Raw genomic sequence first — 21,889 nt, forward strand, 5'->3', positions numbered from 1 at the left:
AACCAAAAGTATTATTGAGATACAGATTAATACAATATATACACACAGTCTAAAATTCTGATTTCAAAAATACTGTGCAGAAACCCCTAGGTGTTAGCTGATCGTGGTACAAATTTATTGTTTATTTTCAATTTCAAATTCAATGTCAAAAAGTAAAAGACATTAGAAAGTTGTCAAGTTTGAAAAAACCCATAAGTGGAAGGGGGAAATGGGCAATAATGAAGCTAATTTTGCAAAATGTTATTGATTGATCTCACAGGTATTGGGATCCTGTTGACCGATGAAGAAAACACTGTCTGGAGAACACATGGAAGGGTCGTCATCAAAATAATTGTAGGGTCTCAAGAAGAAACCAACCACATTCCCAAGGGTTGCAGTATTGGGTATATCTTCAGAATGTGGAATATGGAGAAAGCCAGTATTGATCCAAGCAACCAGATCCTGTGAAAAGAAAGGGGATAATATTATTGCGCTATCTTAGGAAAAAGACTTATTAAACTAGAAGGTAGCACAGGAGTGGATTGAAAGAAACTAAGTTTATTAAGCAAAACAGCAGATAATTTAGGGGGTAATCTGACAATATGATTTTTTTGTTTGTCTACTCAGAATTAGGGATGTGTAGAAATGGAAAACTGGGAATACAATATTGTTAGCAAAGACCTTATAACCATTCTGCAGAATTTTGGGATAATAACCTACAAAGTTGTTCAATGGTAGGTGGGGTCCATCTTCACTTACCTCAGGGGTTGGCAACCTTAAACAATCAAAGAACCACAAAGGTTCTAACCAGAAGCCCCTTGTTCAATTCTGGAGTCCACCAGGAGTCTGGTTTCCCCACCATAGAGTCTCCTCTTAGCATGGCGTTCTTTTTCCTCTGCTGACCAGAAGTCTGGTTCTCCCACCATAGAGTCTCCTCCTAGCACAACATCCTTTTTCCTCTACCTATCCTAACTGAAGGCCCTATCAATTGTGGAGCCGACCAGTGACAGGGAGCCACAGAAAAGGGATGAAAGTGCCACATGTGGTTCCAGAACCATGGGTTGCTAACCCCTGACTTACCTCATTGACAATGCTCTCATTGTTTATGAAGTCAGCAAAGACCACGGGAGGTTTCCATGGGTCAACCTGATTGTAGGGAGTGGTGCTGAAAGGCTCATTTTCCTTCCTCTTGGTAACAGCTAGTTTATAACTTATAAGGCAAAACAAGAAGAGTTGCATTTTTTATTTCTTACTAATTATTAAGATTTATTATTTCTCTTCTTAAGCTCTTAAGAGATTATTGTTCCAGGCATAGATCTTGAAAGACAATATAATGACAGGATACTTATTCCATGATAGCTTAACCATAAAAATATAGGGACTATCATTGTTGTAACTCATTATTAAACTACAAATGAGTTTTGAGTTGATTTTACACTTGAACTGCCCTGTGTAATTCCATAGATGAGTGGCAGAGACCACTGTGGTGATCTCTGCCAACCTAGCAGGTATCATGGATCTCCATCCTGGTAGGTGGTCCATTAAATATACTGACCCCAAACTCAGGATGTTAAAGTTTACCAGGAGCATCTCAAATTTGGTCCAGAAGTGCAAGAGTACAAATTTACAATAACATGGCTTGGGTTTCTTCAATACTCAGCCAGAGCAATTTGAAATTTTCAATCTTGTTGAAGGAGATTTGAAAAGTCTATTATAGAAATCAGATAACGGAATAAATTATGCATGGCCTCCAATAGCTTGGTCTGCCTACTCCAGATATGTTTATAGCTGGGATAATAGGATAAATTAAAAATGTATTTCAGACCACAGTTTTACCTTTAATTGATATCACTTAGATTTACTAAAACTCAAATCCCTCAATTTAATTTCTATAAGCCTACATTTATTTCTATATATCTGGAAACTTCTGGATCTGTAGGAATTTTCTTAGATCAAGCTCAATAATAGCTGTCAGTCTGAGGTCTGTTTTTAACTATTAACTATTCTTTCAAATATGATTATAGATTACAACCCAAACATGTTATATTTGTCAAAGGAATTACATATTTCTATGCAAGCCAATAATGAATTTTTAATAAAAAGAAGTTATGGGACTTGAAACATCTGTCATGAATGGTTGTGAGGAATATTAGCGAGAAGAAATTCTGCAGAGTTTGGATAGCACTTTGTTCCATTATATACTCTACTGATAAGTATTGCAACTGGAAAGATTTTCCCTAGCAAATATTTTCTCAATGTTCAGACTTTTTAAAAATATCATCTGCATTAAGGCCTAACAGAAGCCAAGAGATGGATATATACATTTCTTTAAAACAGTGGTGGGTTTCCAAAAATTTTACTGCCAGTTCTGTGGGCATGGCTTGGTGGGCGTGGCATGGAAAGGATACTTCATCCTTCAAATTCTCCATTCTCTGCCCACTCCAGGGGAAGGTTACTGCAAAATCCCCATTTCCTCCCGATCAGCTGAGATTCAGGAGAATAGATGGGGGCAGGGCAGTCAGAGGTGGTATTTACCGGTTCTCCGAACTACTCAAAATTTCTGCTACTGGTTCTCCAGAACTGGTCAGAACCTGGTGAAACCCACCTCTGCTTTAAAATGAATAAATCTTATTCAAGCTCCTGGAAGCCAAAGATATAGGTGAATCCATTTTACTTCTGCATTAAAGATAGTCACTTACCGACCCCAACTGAGGCCTGGCTCCATTGGATCTGACTCTGGCAGATGGTCTCCAGAAAAGCTGACCATCTGGATCCGATAGCCTTGCTCATGGCCCCACTTGTTTGTGCAGTTGGATGCAAAATAAATGTATCTGGGCACGTTGTCATGGAGACGGAATGCCGCCTTGTTCTCAGTGTCCAAAACTTTCCTCACCATCTTCATCCGATGGATCTCTTGTTCTGGGCTCCAAGGGGCCTGTGTGGTTTCAAAAGCCATGTCATTGCCAACCAAGGTATTTTCCACACCTCAGAAAGAAAATCAGTGTAGTAATTAGAATTTGAGCAATTAATGATAAACCAAATTATTCCTGTTGTATATTCAGCTTCTTAAAATCAATGTTATTTATATTCTAAAGCTTTGCTGATATGGAGATGAAATTGTGATAAGGATATGCAGGATTAGTTTTCCAGTCTGAATATGAGCAATGTAACTCAGTGTGAAAAAAGAACCTTTGCAATTTTAATAAACAGCTGCTTGATCATTAAATAGCACCACCTGAACAACGACCTAAACCAAAACTGATAACAGAATTAGAGACTGGAACATTTCGGGTTAATGGTTTATTAGAACAAATCATTTGGGGAGTTCATGCATTCTCCTTTATTTATTTGAAACAAGCTGGGAACATGTCAGCTTCAGGTCTTTACAACATATATTTGCCAATCAGGTAACACAAATTTAACAATGTCTTTGCTTATTAGCAAAGAGGGATTTTCTACACATTCATCTTCTCTACTTGAGAAGGAACTTCGCCTAGAATTATTTAATTCAGGACCATTACATTGATACATCCTCTTATACTCTGGCCAACTTGGCTACCTGCAGTTTGTAATCTTAGTACATTCACTTCATCCAGAAATAACGTAGTCAGCCTTTATGAAACTCATTATGAAATGCAAATACAAATCATGTAGCACCTCATTGACTGCTGTCTTTGAACCAAAGGACTGTATGGGATACTTTGTAGTAACTTGACAACCATATTGGCTGGGGGATTAAGACAAATGGCCGAGGCCAGAGAGGAGAAAATTTTTCCTGGTTTGTAAAAAGTTTTGAGGACTTTTGTTGTTCCTTAAAGAACAATTTTAGGGCCTACATTACAATTTTCATGTGTTTGCTGAACTAACATACAAGAAAACTGCACTACCAATTTTCAGCGATGAAGATCAATCAGGGCAGAGGGGGCAAAACTGGGACACAGAATATGTGTTCTACCCTATCAGGAAATCTGAGAACTTCACAAAAGGAATATTTTTATACACTATAATAATTTTCACTTTGTTGCATTGGAAAAAGAGTTTTATGAGATCATTGTCCAGAAAGCATCAGCATTCAAAATGAGTCAGTGCTAAAAAAAAGAATATGACAGAGAGAATGTGTCTATGTAACAGAAAGAAATAGAAATAGACTTGGAACCAAGAAATAGAGAGAAATAATGTTTATTTATTTATTTTGTCACAACAATATATGTAGGTATCATACAAAAAGATTATATAGTATATAAACACATATATGAGTAAATATAAGGAGGTATAAGCATATATATATATGTGTGTGTGTGTGTGTGTGTGTGTGTGTGTGTGTGTGTGTGTGTGTGTGTGTGTGAAGAAGAAAATAAAAACAATAGGACAGGAACGGTAGCCACGTTTGTGCGCTTATGCACGCCCCTTATGGTCCTCTTAGGAATGGGGTGAGGTCAATAGTAGAAAGTTTTTGGATAAAGCTTTTAGGGTTATGAGAAGAGACCACAGAGTCAGGTAAAGCATTCCAAGCACTGATGATTCTGTTACAGAAGTCATATTTTCTGCAATTTGTTTGGAAATGCTAATTTTGTGTGCAGATTTCCATGAAATATTTTCTGGCTTTCAACTTAATTTTCAAATCAAGCTAGCCATTGCTTCTTGCTGGATCAGAAACAAGATCAAGACAGCCTCCTGATCTAGGCGGTCATTGTTTGAGCTATATGTAGGAGAGAGACTAGCCAAACCAAGAGGAATCAAATGAAGAATTAGTCTGGAATCCCTACTTGGGAACAAGATGGTAAAGGGGCATGAAGACCTGTTTGATTTACAGAATTAATCACATCCAAGGTTTTTTATTTATATCCCACCTTTTATTATTTTATTATAAACAATTTAAGGTGGCCAATATATCTAATACCCCTTCCTCCTTCTATTTTCCCCATAACAACCCTGTGAGGTGAATTGGGCTGAAAGAGAGTGACTCGCCCAAGGCTTTCATGGCTAAGATGGGACCAGAATTCATGGTCTCCCCCTTTCTACTCTAGTGCCTTAACCACTAGACCAAACTGGCTGAAATTTACTATGTGTGTATGATCAATCACTATTATTTTATTATTATTACGTCAGAACTTATTCTTTAAAAATAAAGCACTAAACTGAGATCACCAATGACCCATTTTATAACATTTTATTTTTTAAAAAAATTAAAGACTCAGGGATGAGAATGAGAATATGGTACAGAATGAGAAAATGGTACAGAGCAGTGGTGGGTTGCCCCCAGTTCGGCCTGGTGCTATAGAACCGGTAGTAAAACCGGCGGGAGGCTCCATCCACTGACCCAAATGTCATCAAAACTCTTCTGCGCATGTGCAGGCATGATGTGCATGTGCAGGCATGATGTGAACCAGTAGTAAAGGTAAGTAGAACCCACCCTGGTACAGGATTTCTTTCCTGAGCAGAGGGTTGGACTAAAAGACCTCCAAAGTCCCTCCCAACTCTGTTATTCTGTATTCTAAATAATCTATAAAGGATTTTTGGTATTATCTGTCCTAAAAAAACCTTTAGTTTCAAAAGCACCTGAAAGTCAACTAATTTCCAGATTTAGCCCACAAAATCTATGAAGACATAATTGCAATAAATTTAATGTCATGATATTTTGTTGAGTAGCCACTGATCATATTTTCTTATTATGGCAGTGCATATTGTACTTGAATTAAGTTTTCAAAGCAAACCAATAGTGAAATAAATATTCTTAATTTTTTTTTAAAAAAAAAACTCTCTTCTCCAAAATTGTTAAAGAACATTACTGAGAACAATAAGCATTCTTTTGAATCTTTCTTCATTATAATTTTACATTCATTATAAAAATTGTAAGAAAGGAGTAAAGAACCAATAAATTACTTTGAAAGCTGCAGACATTTTTCCTACTTACCACCAATATCCAAATCCACCTTGAAATGAATATTGTGGGTGAGAATTATTCCAAGCACTCTTTCTTGGACTCTATTGGCAAAGTCTTCGGCATCACCAAAGTAAAATGAAGTTTGAATGTACCCACTGACATGGACCCGAACACCAATAGCTCCATTTTGGTGGAAAATAAAATCCCAGATATAGTCATAGTTGCCAACTGAAGATATGGTTCGGAACACCAGATTTGAATCTGACAAACCTCCATAAAAAGGAGACTGGATGCTTTCATAATGTCGTCGTATAGGTAACTCAGCATTCTGCTCAAAGATGCAGATAGACTTCTTACGGCTAACAGGTAATGAACTATCGTAAAAAAAGTGCCAATCCAAGTAACTGGATAAATAAGGACAATCTACTCCCTGAGTAAGTGGAAAGATATGGGATCGAAGTCCAAAACCCACATTCATGTATCTGATCAACGTGGAAGTAGGACTGTTGGAGCCATAGATAGCACTTGCTTCTTGCAAACTTAATTCATAGATTATCCTTTCTCCATTAAACCTGACATCAAATATACGTGGACCTCTGCTTGCATCAATTCCAAATGTAAATTTCCAGTTCAGAAATGTGACTTGATTATTCTGAATCCTATAGCGTGGTTCACGAGGTTCATACTGCAAAGGGCCTGGATCTTTTGGTGGTACCCTCTGCTTCAGTGAAGAGTAGCCCCCATCAAGAGGTGCTTCTTTAACCTTGTCTACTCTAACCTTTCGCATATTGAATTGTCTCTCGAGGTCTTCCAAATCTTCAAAGTATTTTCCATTGTAAGACACTTTTATTATCTTCCAGTCAGAAATATCCAAGCTACTATGATCCACTTGGACTTCAAGCCCAATGGGATGCAAATAATAGCCAGTCACATTCTGAAAATGACTCACCCACATTTTGCGATCTCCTGATTTAAGTCCTGGTGGCAATTGATAAATATACTGAATATTGCTTCCATTGTAATTTAGAACCTTTTGGATGAAATTTGGAGCCTTGGGATATTCATGCTTTAAAAATTCATTGATTTCATTAAACTCATTTGCCAAAACAAATCTTTGAGAATAAAACAGTTTCTCTCCATATTTTTGTGCTGTGATATCTTCATGATATGTTGGTTCTGGAAGTGGACCCACCACAAATTCTGTCACATTGGGGTCCAGCTGATTTCCAAAATGGACCACAGCCAGAGCTTCCCGTGCTGGTTTAGATCCTTGATGATCTAAGAATTGTAATACTTGTGCTTTGGGAGGGAGCTGCAAGGTGATCAAATAAATGCAGTTGTCTGATGGCTTGGCTTGAGGCGTCTCTACCAGTGGCACTCCCAGGTTGCACTGTAAATACCTCTTTACTTGCATTATCTCTTCTGGGGTTAAATCTTGAAATACCTGGCTGCCACAATCCTGACCACCTTCCTCTTGTCCCTTTGTCTGGGAAGAACTCTCATAATTGGTAGGTTTTTCCCACGTATTTCGGAAATTCAAGACTAAAATAATAATTATGGTGACGCCTATTGCTACAAGAGAATAGATCACTTTTGAATTCATTTTTCCAAACCTATTGACAGAACATACAGAAAACAGTTTGTTAAATCCCAAATTATCAATTTTTAATTCTAAACACAAATATTAAAGACACATGTTGAGCATGAAAGTTTCAAAAGTATAAATTCCTTGCATTTACAAAATACTCCAGAAATTGTGCAAAGATAAGCAATTGTATGTTAAATTTATATTTACTGACAAAGAAATTAAGAGAAACTAGTATAGATCTTTTTCAAGCTATTTAGTTCTCGTCAGCTAGCCATATACTTCTGGGATTCAAACCTGAGTGAACCAGCTAGCTGACGAGAACTAAATAGCTTGAAATAGATCTATACTAGTGTCCCTTTATTTCTCTGCAAGTAAACATAAATTTTACACAAAAATAATTTGACTGACTGCAAAGGCTCCTGGACTGGGGCTGAAAGGCGAAGGCGGAAGCAGTAAGCTCCATCCAATATTTTGGTAGACCAGGTTGCCCTGATACATAAGCAATCATATCAAATCAATCATATAAAAAAGACACATAAGCAATCATATATTCACATTTTCAATAATCTTACCATCTAGTCAGGATACTCCTTTTTTCATTAGCTAAAACCAAGAAGTCAGAAAAAGGCAATGGCTGGACACTTCTAAACCACCAACTAGATGTTTTGCTCAAGAAATTATACATAGGTTAAAAAGGAGGAAACCTCTTATGCAAATGTGTCTTTAAACTATAATCTTCTATTTTGAAAAAATGCAATCCAGAGAGCTTAAGAAAGCTCTTGTGCTACCCTTTAATCATTTTTTCAAGTTGTCAGTGTTTAACATAATTCATTTCTCCCAATTGTAGAATGGTTGGGCTAGATGCTACCTTCTATACACAGCAGGTAAATTTATGCCTCTTCGTCTAACTATTTAAAAGATAACATACTGTAAGTTCCAGAATCAATCACACTTTGATTTCCTCTTATCCTTTTTTTAAATGAACCTGGCCCATTAAGGACTGTTCTTTGGTCAGTACTTATTCTACTGTTAAAATTATTTTTAGTAGTGGAATTCAAACAATTACAACACCAATAGGGAAAAACCAGGGTATTTGTATGCAGTGAGCAAACATTTGGTCTTGAAACCCAACTGGCTGCAAATAATAGCCAGTGATTTTCTGAAAACAACTCACCTACATTTTGCAATCTTCTGATTTTAGCACTAGTGGCATTTATTTATCTTTGTCAATTTCATATGGCTACTTTATATGACTACATCAAAAAGTCAATGGTCACAACAATTAATTAAAACAATCATAATTAAAGATACCAAACAGTCATTATTAAGAAAATAAAACCACATCGTTCAGGTGAGAATGTATCAGCCACAGTTACAGAGTTATTGTAACATTTCACAGGTTCCCTGGTGCCCCCAGACCTGATAACAAACCAAATATTTAGGGACTTCCTGAACATTAACGGTGATGGATCTTACCTTGCTCTGTGGGGGAGGATGTTTTATAAGGCAGGTGCCACTGCAGAGATGGCCTGCCTCCTTGGACTCACCAAGCATAGATCTCTCGTGGACAGAAGCCACAGCATGCCTTCTCTGCTAGACCTGATAGGACAGGTAGATATAATCAAGGAAAAGTGGTCCCTCAGATAACCCAGCCCCATGCCATGAAGGACTTTAAAGATTAAAATCAGCATCTTCTTGGGGTCAGAGATGTAACATTGCTCTTCTAGAAGCACATATAACTGCTGCTCCCCGTATTCTGCATCAGCTGAAGCTTCTGTATACTTGTCAAGGGCAGCCCTATGTAGGATGCATTATACTAGTTAAATAAGGTGGTAACTAGGGCACAAATGACTGTGAACAGAGCTCCTCTTCCCCGAATGTAACAACAGCTTTAGAAATCTTTCCAGGCAAATCAGAAGAACCTCTTTTAATTATGAGTTAAATTATATGATGAAGATGAAATAAAGCCAAATTACAGATTCATAGAATCAAAAGGGATCTTACAGTCCCTATAGTCCAACCTTCTGTTCTTTGTGGGATGGGTGAAGGAGAAGATTCCCAGCAAGATTTATAGTAAGATAGGATAAGAAATGAATAATTAATAAAAAGGTAAATACTATTTAATCATGGAATTTAGTTACAAAACACTGAAATTTCTTAACCAACATCTGCCCTTAGCTGTTTCTTAAATATTCCTCTGATTTCATTTATAAACAAGTGAGGGACTTCTTGTCAAAGTGAAAAACATGCACATTATTACATTTTTGACAATTCAGTGGCTTCGTTCTTGACATCAACTCCTACCCTCAAAACAATGCTATAGAGCATTGCACACCAGAACAACTAGACACAAGAACAGTTTTTTCACTCAACTAAACAAATAATTCCCTCAACACTGTCAAACTGTTTACTAAATCTGCACTACTATTAATCTTCTCATCGTTCCCATCACCTATCTCCTTCCACTTACGACTGTATGACTGTAACTTTGTTGCTTGTATCCTTACAATTTATATTGATATTGATTGTTTCCTGATTGCTTATTTTTATAATAATAATAATAACAACAGAGTTGGAAGGGACTTTGAAGGCCTTCTAGTCCAACCCCCTGCCCAGGCAGGAAACCCTACACCATCTCAGACAGATGGTTATCCAACATTTTCTTAAAAATTTCCAGTGTTGGAGCATTCACAACTTCTGCAGGAAAGTCGTTCCACTTATTAATTGTTCTAACTGTCAGGAAATTTCTCCTTAGTTCTAAGTTGCTTCTTTCCTTGATCAGTTTCCACCCACTTCTTGTTCTACCCTCAGGTGCTTTGGAGAACAGCCTGACTCCCTCTTCTTTGTGGCAACCCCTGAGATATTGGAACACTGCTATCATGTCTCCCCTAGTCCTTCTTTTTATTAAAATAGACATACTCAGTTCCTGCAACCGTTCTTCATATGTTTTAGCCTCCAGTCCCCTAATCATCTTTGTACCCTATGACTATCATTAAGTGTTGTACCTTATGATTCTTGATGAACGTATCTTTTCTTTTATGTACACTGAGAGCATATCCATCAAGACAAATTCCTTGTGTGTCCAATCACACTTGGCCAAAAAAAAATTCTATTCTATTCTATTCTATTCTATTCTTCCCTGTTTTTGCGGGCCAGTAAGTATGCTTGGAATGTTGAGAAGACCTTATGGTAGTCTCATCAATGGCTTCTGGCAAAGATATTGAGTTGTCAAAACTATTTGAGTATGTGTAGCCTTCTGGGAAGTTTGGAGCTTCCCAGGTTGCTAGAGAAGTTGAGAGCTTAAATGCCTGTTTTGTGCCAATATGATTCATAGGATTTGTTTCAGGATTTTAGAATTGACTAATAATAACATTGAAAGCAGGTTGGTGGTAGAAGAAACACCTGCTTAAATCACTTACGGCATTTACTGGAGCCTTTGAAGTTATCAGGCTGTTGGTTCTTAATTGTCTGACAATCTAGAAGAAGCTTGTTGTCTAACTTTCATTGGCTGGTGTATTTTCCATTTATTTCCAAACCCAAAATGGGTTTTTATTTTTCAATGTAGAAAGAAAAAAACTGAATGCAAAAGCAGAACTTGACAGCAAACTCACTAAATGAGCCAAGACATTTCACCCCAATCAGCAAAAAATACAGTGAAATAACAGTGAGATGCTATCAGCAAAGTTTGATTTAGATGAAAATAGAAAAAGCATTTGATCATAAACCAATGAAAATCTGGGAAGAAGAAAGTTAATAGTTATGGTGATAAAAATGTAAGCTTCATTTATGATTCTATTAATAGATGGATAGAATCTAATCACATGAAGTATTAGTACCACTTTACAAAGCCTTAGTAGGACCATCTTTGGAATAATGCTTCCAATTTCTGTCACCACTATATAAAAAAGATGTTGAGACACTGGAAAGCGTACAAAGAAGACCAACAAGGATGATTAGAGGGCTAGAGGCTAAAACTTACGAAGAACGGTTGCAGGAATTGGGTTTGTCTAGTCTAGTGAAAAGAAGGACTAGGGGAGAGATGATAGCAGTGTTCCAATATCTGAGGGGCAACCACAAGGATGAGAGGGGGGTCAACCTATTTTCCAAAGCACCAGAAAGCAAGACAAGAAATAATGTATGGAAAGTAATCAAGGAGAGAAGCAATCTAGAACTAAGGAGAAATATCCTAATGGTGAGAACAATTAACTAGTGGAATGCCTTGCCTTCAGAAGTGGCTTTTAAGAAGTGGCTGGACAACCACTGGTCAGGTGGTTGAGGAGGAGGTTGGATTAGAAGACTTCCAAGGTCTCTTCCAATTCTGTTATTCTATGTTCTATGTCCTATTCATTACCCACTGCTTCCCAAACTTGTGTAAATTACCTAAAATTGAATAAAAGAGGTTTTTATTTGGGTAAAGACACACAAATCCATTACCTATCATAATAGGGACATTTAAATAGACTTAAATATTGTCATACATACAAAATATTGTATGTATTGTCATACATACAAAATACATTAAAAAATCTCCTAAAATATTTCTATTAATATTTCTATTAAGATGAAAATAGGTGAAATTACAAAAGATAGTTTGTTGAAATAACATAACAAATCAGTCAGTGCTAGTAGTCCTTGAATTACAAACTTTTGTTCAGCAACCCTTTAAAATTATGACTGGGATGAAGGAAGGGACTTATGACCAGCCATAAGTTTGTTGGTGTGTTTATAACATTTATAGACTGCCTATCTTACCTCAAAGTAACTCTTGGGAAACAATGCTTACACTACCTCTAATGCTGGTCTCTGGTATCAATGAAACTCAGAGACTGAAAGTTTGTCTCTTTATGTAACACCATAATGTGGAATTCCATTCCCAGAATTCTCCAACCAGCCAAGGTGGAAGTTTGGGAATTCTGACAGTTGAATTTCAAACATCTTCAAGCTGCCAACACTGAGAAACACTGTCATAACATGACAGGTGTTTGGGTCATAAATTTCTAGCTTGCTTTTTATTCAGATCCCTAAAAGTTGCTAGGGTTTTACACAGATAGTACTTTTTCAGTAATCCCTGCTAATGAGAAGTGCTATCCTTAAGAAATGATTGGAGCATTTCTCCTTTCTCTTGACGATGCAAGGGAAGTTTTTCCAGCACAGGAAAAATAATTGTTTTTATACTGTCAAATTAATTTATAACTATTTATAATTAATTTGACAGTATAATTTATACTGTAATTTATACTATATAATTTATACTGTCAAATTAATAGCAGGAAGAACTGGCAACGATCCTTCTTTTTTTATACATAGCATACATACATTTTATACATAGCATCAAAAGTCTACCCAATTCATAGACTCATAGAATGAAAGCTTTAGATGGGAATTTGGACATCATCAAGTCCAATCTTATGCCCAGTGCATGAATCTACTATCAAAGCATCCCTAGCTGAAGGCCATCCAGAGACAGATTTAAAATCTTCCATGAAGAGAAGAGAATCCTAACCCTAATTCATCTCTCAAGGAGCCCCTTACACCCTTCAAAATAACTGTTAGAAAATAGTCCTGTTTTCCAATCCAAATCTGCATCTTTGTAGAGCCATTTTTCTTTGTCTTATTTTTGTCTTATTTTTAGGAACAACATTGAACAAGTTTGCCCCACCATCTTATCGGTTCAGGGTTGACTCAGCCTTCAATCTTTCCAAGGTCAGTAAAATGAGGATCCAGATTGTTGGGAGAAATATGCTGATTCTATAAACCGCTTAAGAGAGGGCTGTAAGGCACTGTAAGTCTAAGTGCTAATGCTAGTGCTATCTTCATTTCATTCTCAATGTTTCTTACCATTCTTCATTGTTTCTTTTTTTTTCCTTTTGAGGCTTCTTATCATCTTGGTCTTCTTGGTTGCTTTCCTGAACTCATGCTCTAGTTTGCCTATGTTTTTCCTAAAATGTGGTGCCTAGAATGCAGTACTCAGAAGCAATCTGACCAATGCAGAATGAAGAGGAGTGACGACTTTCCTTGATGTTTACTTTACTGTTTATGTTATGCTGTTGATGCATCTCAGAATTATATTTTTTTTAATGTATCAAGTCCTAGCTTATGTTCAGTTTATGATCCAAAATACCATTAGATCTTTCTCACACGTATTACTGCCCAGTGTGCTTGTCCCTATATCTGCACCCTGTTTGCATTCATTTGATTTTTCCTACTTGGATGAAGAATATTTGTCCTCATTAAAGTTTATTTGACTGGCTTCTGTCCATTGCTCACTCTACATATTATGATCTGAGATCGACAGATATGGACAGAGGCCAGGCTGCAACAACTAACCTTTATTAACTGGCATTACACAACTGAACTCAAATCCCGAGCTTGCCAGAGACTTCTGACAAGAAGCGCTCGCACTGACAGCTAAAGGAACCCGGCTGTCAGGGAGGAACCAATAGCCGCGCTTCCCACTTCCCGCTTTTCTTGTTGCCTGCGCCTCAGCCAATCAGAACATTTTCACTATCCTGGCTGAGGCAGACAGGTCGTAAACGCGAGGACTTAACACTACATATGATCATTCTTGTAATACCATTGGTATTGATTAAAATATTATAGCATTGGTATTAAGAGTTTTTGGGACACAACTATCATTTATAAGATATCAACCACTTAGAGTTCAGGGGTGGGCTTCAAAAATTTTAGCAAGGGATTCTCTGCCTGGTTGCTGGGTGGGCATGGCCTAGTCGGCCTCCTGCACCATGGTGAGGGGGTTTGCCCTCCCTAGGCTACAAAGGCTTTCCTCGAGCCTCCGGAAGGACGAAAACAGCCTCCCCGGGATCTGGAGGCCTTCTGGAAGCCAGAAATGGAGCCCGTTTCTGGCCTTCCCGAACTTCCGGTAGGCCCATTTTTCACCCTCCCCGAGCCTCCATGCACGCCCTGCACATACATGCATCCAAAACAGGCTGCATGGGGACTCCTGGGAGGGGAGGGGAGGGGAGGAAGGAGTGGGGAGGGTTGAGGCGGGGCAGGGCGGGGCCAGCCAGGAGTGGGATTTGGGAGTTCTCTGAACTGCACAGAATCTTAGCTAGAGGTTCTCATGAACCCTTGTGGACCCCCAGCAGCCCACCCCTGGTTAAGACCTTCTAGTCTTGTTCTTTTTGAAAAGCCAGGAAGGGCATAGTAGGGTCATACAAATAATGTAAATTTCATACATTATTTGTATGACCCTACTATGCCCCTCCTGGCTTTTCAAAAAGAACAAGACTTGAGTTTGCATTAAGATGCTCATCTTCATCTCTTCATAATACCATCTGTGACTTGTCAATTATATATGTAAATGAAACATCACCTGCCCCAAATCTGTAATCCTGGAGTTGTTTCATTTTTAAAAAATCATAAGAAATAAGTTTCCTTATTTATCACTCCAGATTAGAGCCCATTTAATTAAAATTCATGATGATGATGATGATTAATGTGATTCAGTATATGTAATTTACTGGGAGGGGAAAGAATGCATTCCAGGAATGTGGTAGTGCAAGAATACAGCTCTATTATCAGACTGAAGAGCAATTTGCTAAATATATTAAATTGCTACCAGCAGAGGACAGTAAAAGACCTGATCATATTAGTAAAATATGGGTGTGCTTTTATTATTTCAAATGTTTTTTTTAATTAACATGTTAAATTGAAAAGCTGAAGTCCTTTGAAGGAAAATTAGAATAAATTAAAAAATGGCACATACTGTATACAGAGACCAAGAGAGAGTTACAGCTTTTTATTTTAATTATGCACCATCAACCCTGATGTCCTTCTGGATCAGCCTAGTCGGGCAAGAGCAGAGGGCCTGTTTTGCAGTGGTTCCCCTTCTTCCTGCAGGGCTGATTTTAACTGGTTTGGTTAGCATCGCTTCATATGAGTGCCTCAAGGCACTCTCCTTACTCTTCTTTAATATCTACAGGAAACTGCTGAGTGAAGACATTCATCGGCACAGGTGAAATGTCCTCAGTATAAAGATGATACTCAACAATAATTTCATTTGGGAAACTAAACACCCTAAACTATGGGTATGAAACTCAATCGTGTCACAGGCCGGATTGTGACGTATCGCAACGTTTTTTTGTCTTGGCGAAGCTGGGTGGGCATGGCCTGCACATGACATATCCAGCAGCCCACGGGCTGCCAGTTTGAAATGCCTGCTAGACCTAGCCAAGTACAAAACCGGTCTCTCTCTCATCCTTTTTTTCAAATTCCAAAATTGAAATAATAATACACAACACATGCACATTATTATATGTTATTTCTCTTCATTTTAACAAGACCTCAGTATGCAATGCTAGCCAGCTACAACCAACCTTCTGCACTTTGAGAACGGTATTAATTCCTGACTCACTAAATTAATCAGAACTTTTTTTATCTTTGTTATTTTGCTATTTTCCTCAAAATTTGCATGATAAGGTTTCGTTCCAATTTAATGGTAATATGAATTTGTGCAGATTTACTAATTTCTCCCCAGGCAGAATGTGCAAGAGAGATGGACATGTTTATACAATAAATACAAGATTCTTAAATAGGCTTGAGCAGAATTTTACAGTGTGACAGCCTGAGAGTTATAAAGATACCAAAATGTTTGTTTTTAAAAATCAACTAGGATTACCTAGGGGACCTGACATGAAGTCTGATGATTGATTTATCTTGACACTTGTGAAATAATACATTATAAAATCTTGTAGAGCTAAGCATTTCAATCTTATCTGACTTTTTTCTAAAATGACAATTTGGTTTTCAATAACGCAGTAACAAAAATATCTGCTGAACTGACATGTATCCATTAAAACAATAATGACTACTGCTGCTTGGAGAAATAGCAAATTACAAATTTACATATAAGCCAGCTGCTGCTATGTCTCTTCCTCCAGTAAAATACCTGTCTTTTGCTTTATTTCCCCAAACTGCTGAGGTTTTGTTCAATGAATCTGTATTTGGAATGGCAGAAGGATTAGCTATAGTCCTGCCAGGCAATCTATAAAGAATCACATCATTTCAGCTAATAAACTCAGCTCATTAGACATTAAATGTCACTGTAAATTGCTTACTTTGAGGGCAATATATTTCAGTAGTTTAGTTATACCTAGCATAGGTTCAGGATATGGCTGGATATTAAGGTTGGAAATTATAGGACTTAATTTCTAGGAGAAACGTTATGATAAGGGGTGTGCATAAGAGCACAATCGTGCCTACCGTTCCTGTCCTATTGTTTCCTTTCGTTATATCCAATTAATATAGTTATTACATACTCATACTCATATATATGCTTATATATTGTATAATTATTTCATGCTTATGCTTATATATACTGTGTGACAAAATAAATAAATAAATAAATAAAATAAATGATGATAACCAGCAAATGAGAAGGCCTACCAGCAATGGTGTTAATAGAAATTCTTTTGAAAGCCTGTTCTTGAAAAGGTATTGTGAATTTGAAGTGCTGTGACTCTATCAGGATAACTTCATAATGAGTTCATCATTTATAAATCTTTTGTATGCTGGAATTTCAGATGGGTTGAATTCCAATAGCTTAACTGAATAAGAATTGTGGGAAGTAGTCCAGCTCTAGGTTGGTCAACTTATACATGCTAACAGTGTTAAACGTGAAAGTATTGTATTTATGACCTTACGTGATACAGAAATGTGAACATACTTATTTAGCCCTTTAAAATAATGCTTCATATTCAACTCCAAAGATTAAAGGCAGGGATATAATGTAATAGAGCCAAAAGCAAATTGTTTATTTTCCTTAGGAACAAAAATGTTTCGTAATTGTGATAGATGAGGTTGGCTAATGGTAGGATTGGCCAAGGAAGAGAATGTGACTATTTGTTGCTGAAATCGTCAGTCAGTCATTTTGGATTATGCCTCTTTTAGATATAAAGGAGCGGAAGAGCCAAGTGGTGTGTAATGTGTGGCAATAAATGTAAAGTTATTTAGAAGAAGCTGTATTTCCTGCATGAGATTCTGCCAAAAATGGGTAAATCTATATAGGATTGAATGAAAGTTTCTCTTATTAAAATTTAGAGTTATATGATGCATCCAAAAAGAGATGGCTAGTGTCTCTAACCATCTCTTCATCAAGGTACAACCAAATGTTGTACCTTGATGAAGGTATCTTTTCTTTTATGTACACTGAGAGCATATGCACCAAAACAAATTCCTTGTGTGACCAATCACACTTGGCCAATAAAAATTCTATTCTATTCTATTCTATTCTATTCTATTCTATTCTATTCTATTCTAGATGAGAGGAGAGGAGAAGGAGAGAGAGAGACGGAGAGAGAGAAGGAATTTCCTCCCAAGAAGAATCTTGGATTTGATAATACTCTTCCAGGAGCTTCCTCAATATTAATTGGTCATCTGTGCTGTAAAAGGATTGTAAAAAATATTCTAAACAAGTTACATGTAGTGAACTATGAATACTTCAAAAAGAATCCCTTATTAAAATGCCACTTTTCAGTGATCCTGTAAAACTCATAAATTATAAAATAAAAGTAATTTTTTGTCATGAATATATATCTGAAATTTGGATGGTTTTTCTTGTTTTGCTCTGTGTAAGATTCCCTCAACAGGACAAGAATATCTTTCTTTCTTCAGCTTTTTTACATGTTCACCAAGTTGTTCCTTCATGTTGTTCACATTTTCAACATATATCTGAAATGACTTTATATATTCCAGATAGTCACATACCAACAATATATCATTTTATAAAAATTCTCTTTAAATTCATAACATAAGGTAAATATCAATTCTTTTAGCCACGTATTTTCCATTGATCTATCTCTATATTACAATCAACATGCTTAGCCACTTTAATCATATATTCTTTAACGTGTTCTTCCTCTGTTTCAAATTTCAACAAAAGTGTATACATTTTAGCTATTACATATTCATCACCAAGTGCATAATTATATTTTAAATTCTGTCTTTTCTTATTAATGTTTCTAGTTTCTCTAGCAGATCTTCCAAAATTGACATCAGGTAATCTGCAAATGCCCTAAATTTATAATTTTTCTTTTTTAAAAAATCTTAATTGCCTTGACTTTCTCATCTTGTCTTCTATTTTTTCAGTACCTCATGGCCTCAATTGAATAAGAGTGAAGACAGCAAGCATCCTTGTCTTGTCCCTTTTTGAATTTCACAAAATGTTATTGTTTCTCCATTAACAATTTTTTAGGTTTTCTGTGAAGTATAAATTGATATTATCCATTTAATAAAATGGTGTCCAAGATTCATATGTTCCAAAATTCAAAATAATAAAATCTAATTCAAGTCAAAGGTCTTCTCTGCATCTAAGAATATCAAGGCTGCTTGTTATAATATCAAGACAAGAATCTAGTCAACTAACTGTCAATATTTTTTGCACTAGATAAGAGTTAATGGAATTCAAGAGGATTTGGACTTAGACCACTTGTAGGAACGTTAGCAACTCCAGGCTAATTACTCTCTTTTCTCCATCTCCAGGCTCTGCCTGTGTTTTCCACTATGAAATTGTTCGAAATATTTCCAAATATTCAAAACATGCAAAACATTTCTAATGATTTCTCATAATTGTCTTTCAGGTAAAAAGTCACCTTGATCTCCATGAATAACATCTATAACATTATTTTTCAACTTTTCAGCCAAAATCATGGTAAACTATTTATGGTCACTATTCAGTAAAGATATTAGTGTATAGTTTCTTGATAAAAATTTCTTGGGCCTATTTATATATCTTATATATTTTAGGTATATTATTTTAGGTATATTGTTATTATTTGGGTATATTTTTGATGCTATGTTATCTTTTTTCCAGCTCTCAGGAATCTTTTCATTCTGTGAAAAAATATTCATTCAATGTATTTGTTTTAAATGTAAAAACTCATCCTCAAAACATACACTGATGCAGAAAACTTAAAAGATTCAATGGAAGCTATTATATAGGATTAATGGATAAACAGTTAGAAAAATGGACAGAAAGTTATCAAAGAGAAATCCAAGTAGAGTTAAGGAGAAATTTCCTGTTAGTGAGAAAAATTGATCAGTGGAATACCTTGCCTTTAAAGTTGTGGCTTCTGCATCACTGGAGGTTTTTAAGAAGAAATTGGATAGCCATTTATCTGGATGGTATAAGGTCTCATAATTTATTTATTTATTTATTTATTTTTTATTTATTTGTCAAACACAACAGTATATATAAGTATATGCATGAAATAACCATACGAATTGGATACAGTCAAAGGGAACATTAGGACAGGAACGGTAGGCACACTGGTGCTCTTATGCACGCCCCTTACAGACCTCTTAGGAATGGGGTGAAGTCAATAGTAGATAGTCTTTGGTTAAAGCTTTGGGGATTTTGGGAAGAGACTACAGAGTCAGGTAGTGCATTCCAGGCATTAACAACTCTGTTACTGAAGTCATATTTTCTACAATCAAGATTGGAGCGGTTCACATTAAGTTTAAATCTATTGTGTGCTCGTGTATTGTTGCGATTGAAGCTGAAGTAGTCTTCGACAGGAAGGACATTGTAGCAGATGATTTTATGAGTTATACTCAGATCATGCTGAAGGCGATGGAGTTCTAAATTTTCTAAACCCAGGATTTCAAGTCTGGTGGCATAAGGTATTTTGTTGTGATCAGAGGAGTGGAGAACTCTTCTTGTGAAATATTTCTGGACACACTCAATTGTATTAATGTCTGAAATGAGGTATGGGTTCCAGACAGGTGAGCTGTATTCGAGAATTAGTCTAGCAAATGTTTTGTATGCTCTGGTTAGTAGTGTAATCTTTCTGGAGAAAAAGCTACGCAAGATTAAGTTTACAACTCTTAAAGCTTTTTTGGCAATGTAGTTGCAGTGGGCTTTGGCACTTAGATCATTTGATATGAAAACTCCAAGGTCTTTGACGGGTGTGGGTCATCTACAAGGTAATGTCCATCAAGCTTGCATTTAGTGTTTTGATTCTTTTTTCCAATGTATAAGACAGAGCATTTGCTGGTTGAGATTTGGAGTTGCCAAATTTTTGATCATTCCAACATAAAGTCAAGGTCTTTTTGAAGGGTAACCGCATTGTTGGTAGTGTTAAATAGTTTAACATAATTGGCAAAGAGAACACAATTACTTATAATATGGTCACGGAGGTTGTTAATGTATAATATGAAGAGTGTTGGTCCTAGAACGCTGCCTTGGGGGACACCGCTATTGACAGGAGCTTGATTTGATAGGGCATTGCCTATTTTGACCACTTGTTGTCTGTTTGACAGGAACGCTGTCATCCAGTTATGGAGGAGTCCGGAGATGCCGTAGGATTTAAGTTTTAGAAGAAGTTTGTCATGTACCACTGAGTCAAAAGCTTTACAGAAGTCTATGTAAATTGCATCTATTGCTTTGCCCTTATCAAGATTTGTAGTCCATATGTTTTTGCAGTGAAGAAGTTGTAAATTATAGGATAATTTTTTTCTAAAACCATTGATTGGTCATGGAGTTGGGCTAGGAAACCTCCAAGATTCCATTCAATTCTGTTATTTTGTATCCTTAAAAAGCCATGGAAAATTATTTCAATTTATGATTACTGAGGCGAGAATATGAACAAATATGAAAAAAATCAGTGTTACCAACTATGGAGGAAGGGCTGGTGAAATTGACAGAATCTGCTGAGATGGAAAAACTGATATATTTTTTTAATTAGGTAAAGGACAATATCTCACATAGATTGCCATAGTCATTGGCTGATTTGCCTGCATTTTTAAACCTTACTGGGCAAATGCCTATCCTGACAATCCTATTTTCCAAAATGAATTATGTTAATTACCTTCCACAAGAACTCAAACTACTATTAAAATGTGTTAGAATGGATTCTTATAATTATAGTCAATTAATTCACTGTTTGTGTTGCACAAGTATTATGTCAATGATCTCAATAAAGGTACTACTCTTACTTAACAGTTCATAGTATCTCTGTCCATTTCATTTATGCTTTTTCCTATGAGGTCAATGAAAATTATGCCAATTAATTGAACTGTTCAAATTTAAATTTGCTCTTTTCTTTTTGTATTCCTCCAGATTTAGTCCAGAATACAGATTTCCTCCAGATTTAGTCATTATACCATATTATAATGTCTTTAAGCATATGTTTAACCATTTAAAAACTATGTGGTTTTATTGAATCATAATGGGTCAATGTTCAATTGGATAAAGTTTTGTTCACTGCACTATGTGAATTCTTCCTTCAAAAAATAAAGCTTGGAATGCCACAATACAAATATTACTTCACTCTTTTAAGAAAATTGATTTATGTACCAGCTTCACATCACATATTAGGGTCGCTGCATAGTGGGAAGTTCACAGTGTAGCAAGGAAGAATAATAAACTGTCTGTAAAATGAACTTTATGCAGGTGTATCATGAGAAGAGTTTGCATCAGA

At 36.3% G+C, this 21,889-nt stretch overlaps 1 protein-coding gene across 1 annotated transcript; it reads right to left on the reverse strand.

Annotated features, from left to right (window-relative positions):
- Positions 1 to 240: 240 nt before the first annotated feature.
- LOC131201320 (primary amine oxidase, lung isozyme-like) lies at positions 241 to 7,466 on the reverse strand. The gene is made up of 4 exons (XM_058189140.1): positions 5,894 to 7,466; positions 2,679 to 2,964; positions 1,060 to 1,189; positions 241 to 441 (listed from the first exon to the last, which is right to left on the reverse strand). The coding sequence occupies exons 1-4, from the start codon at positions 7,464 to 7,466 to the stop codon at positions 241 to 243; spliced, it is 2,190 nt and encodes a 729-aa protein (XP_058045123.1).
- Between the last annotated feature and the right edge of the window lie 14,423 nt (positions 7,467 to 21,889).

This window comes from Ahaetulla prasina, chromosome 6 (assembly GCF_028640845.1).
Source record: "Ahaetulla prasina isolate Xishuangbanna chromosome 6, ASM2864084v1, whole genome shotgun sequence".
Taxonomy (NCBI): domain Eukaryota; kingdom Metazoa; phylum Chordata; class Lepidosauria; order Squamata; family Colubridae; genus Ahaetulla; species Ahaetulla prasina.

What these genes read in the sequence shown, in the direction of transcription:
- LOC131201320 (XM_058189140.1), bottom strand. Translation starts at nt 7,466, where the DNA reads ATGAATTCAAAAGTGATCTATTCTCTTGTAGCAATAGGCGTCACCATA. An exon ending in GGTGGATTTGGATATTGGTG is followed by an intron (nt 2,965 to 5,893) that starts GTAAGTAGGAAA and finishes TTTCTTTCTGAG; the next exon opens with GTGTGGAAAATACCTTGGTT. An exon ending in ATGAGAGCATTGTCAATGAG is followed by an intron (nt 442 to 1,059) that starts GTAAGTCAGGGG and finishes TTCTTTTCACAG; the next exon opens with GATCTGGTTGCTTGGATCAA.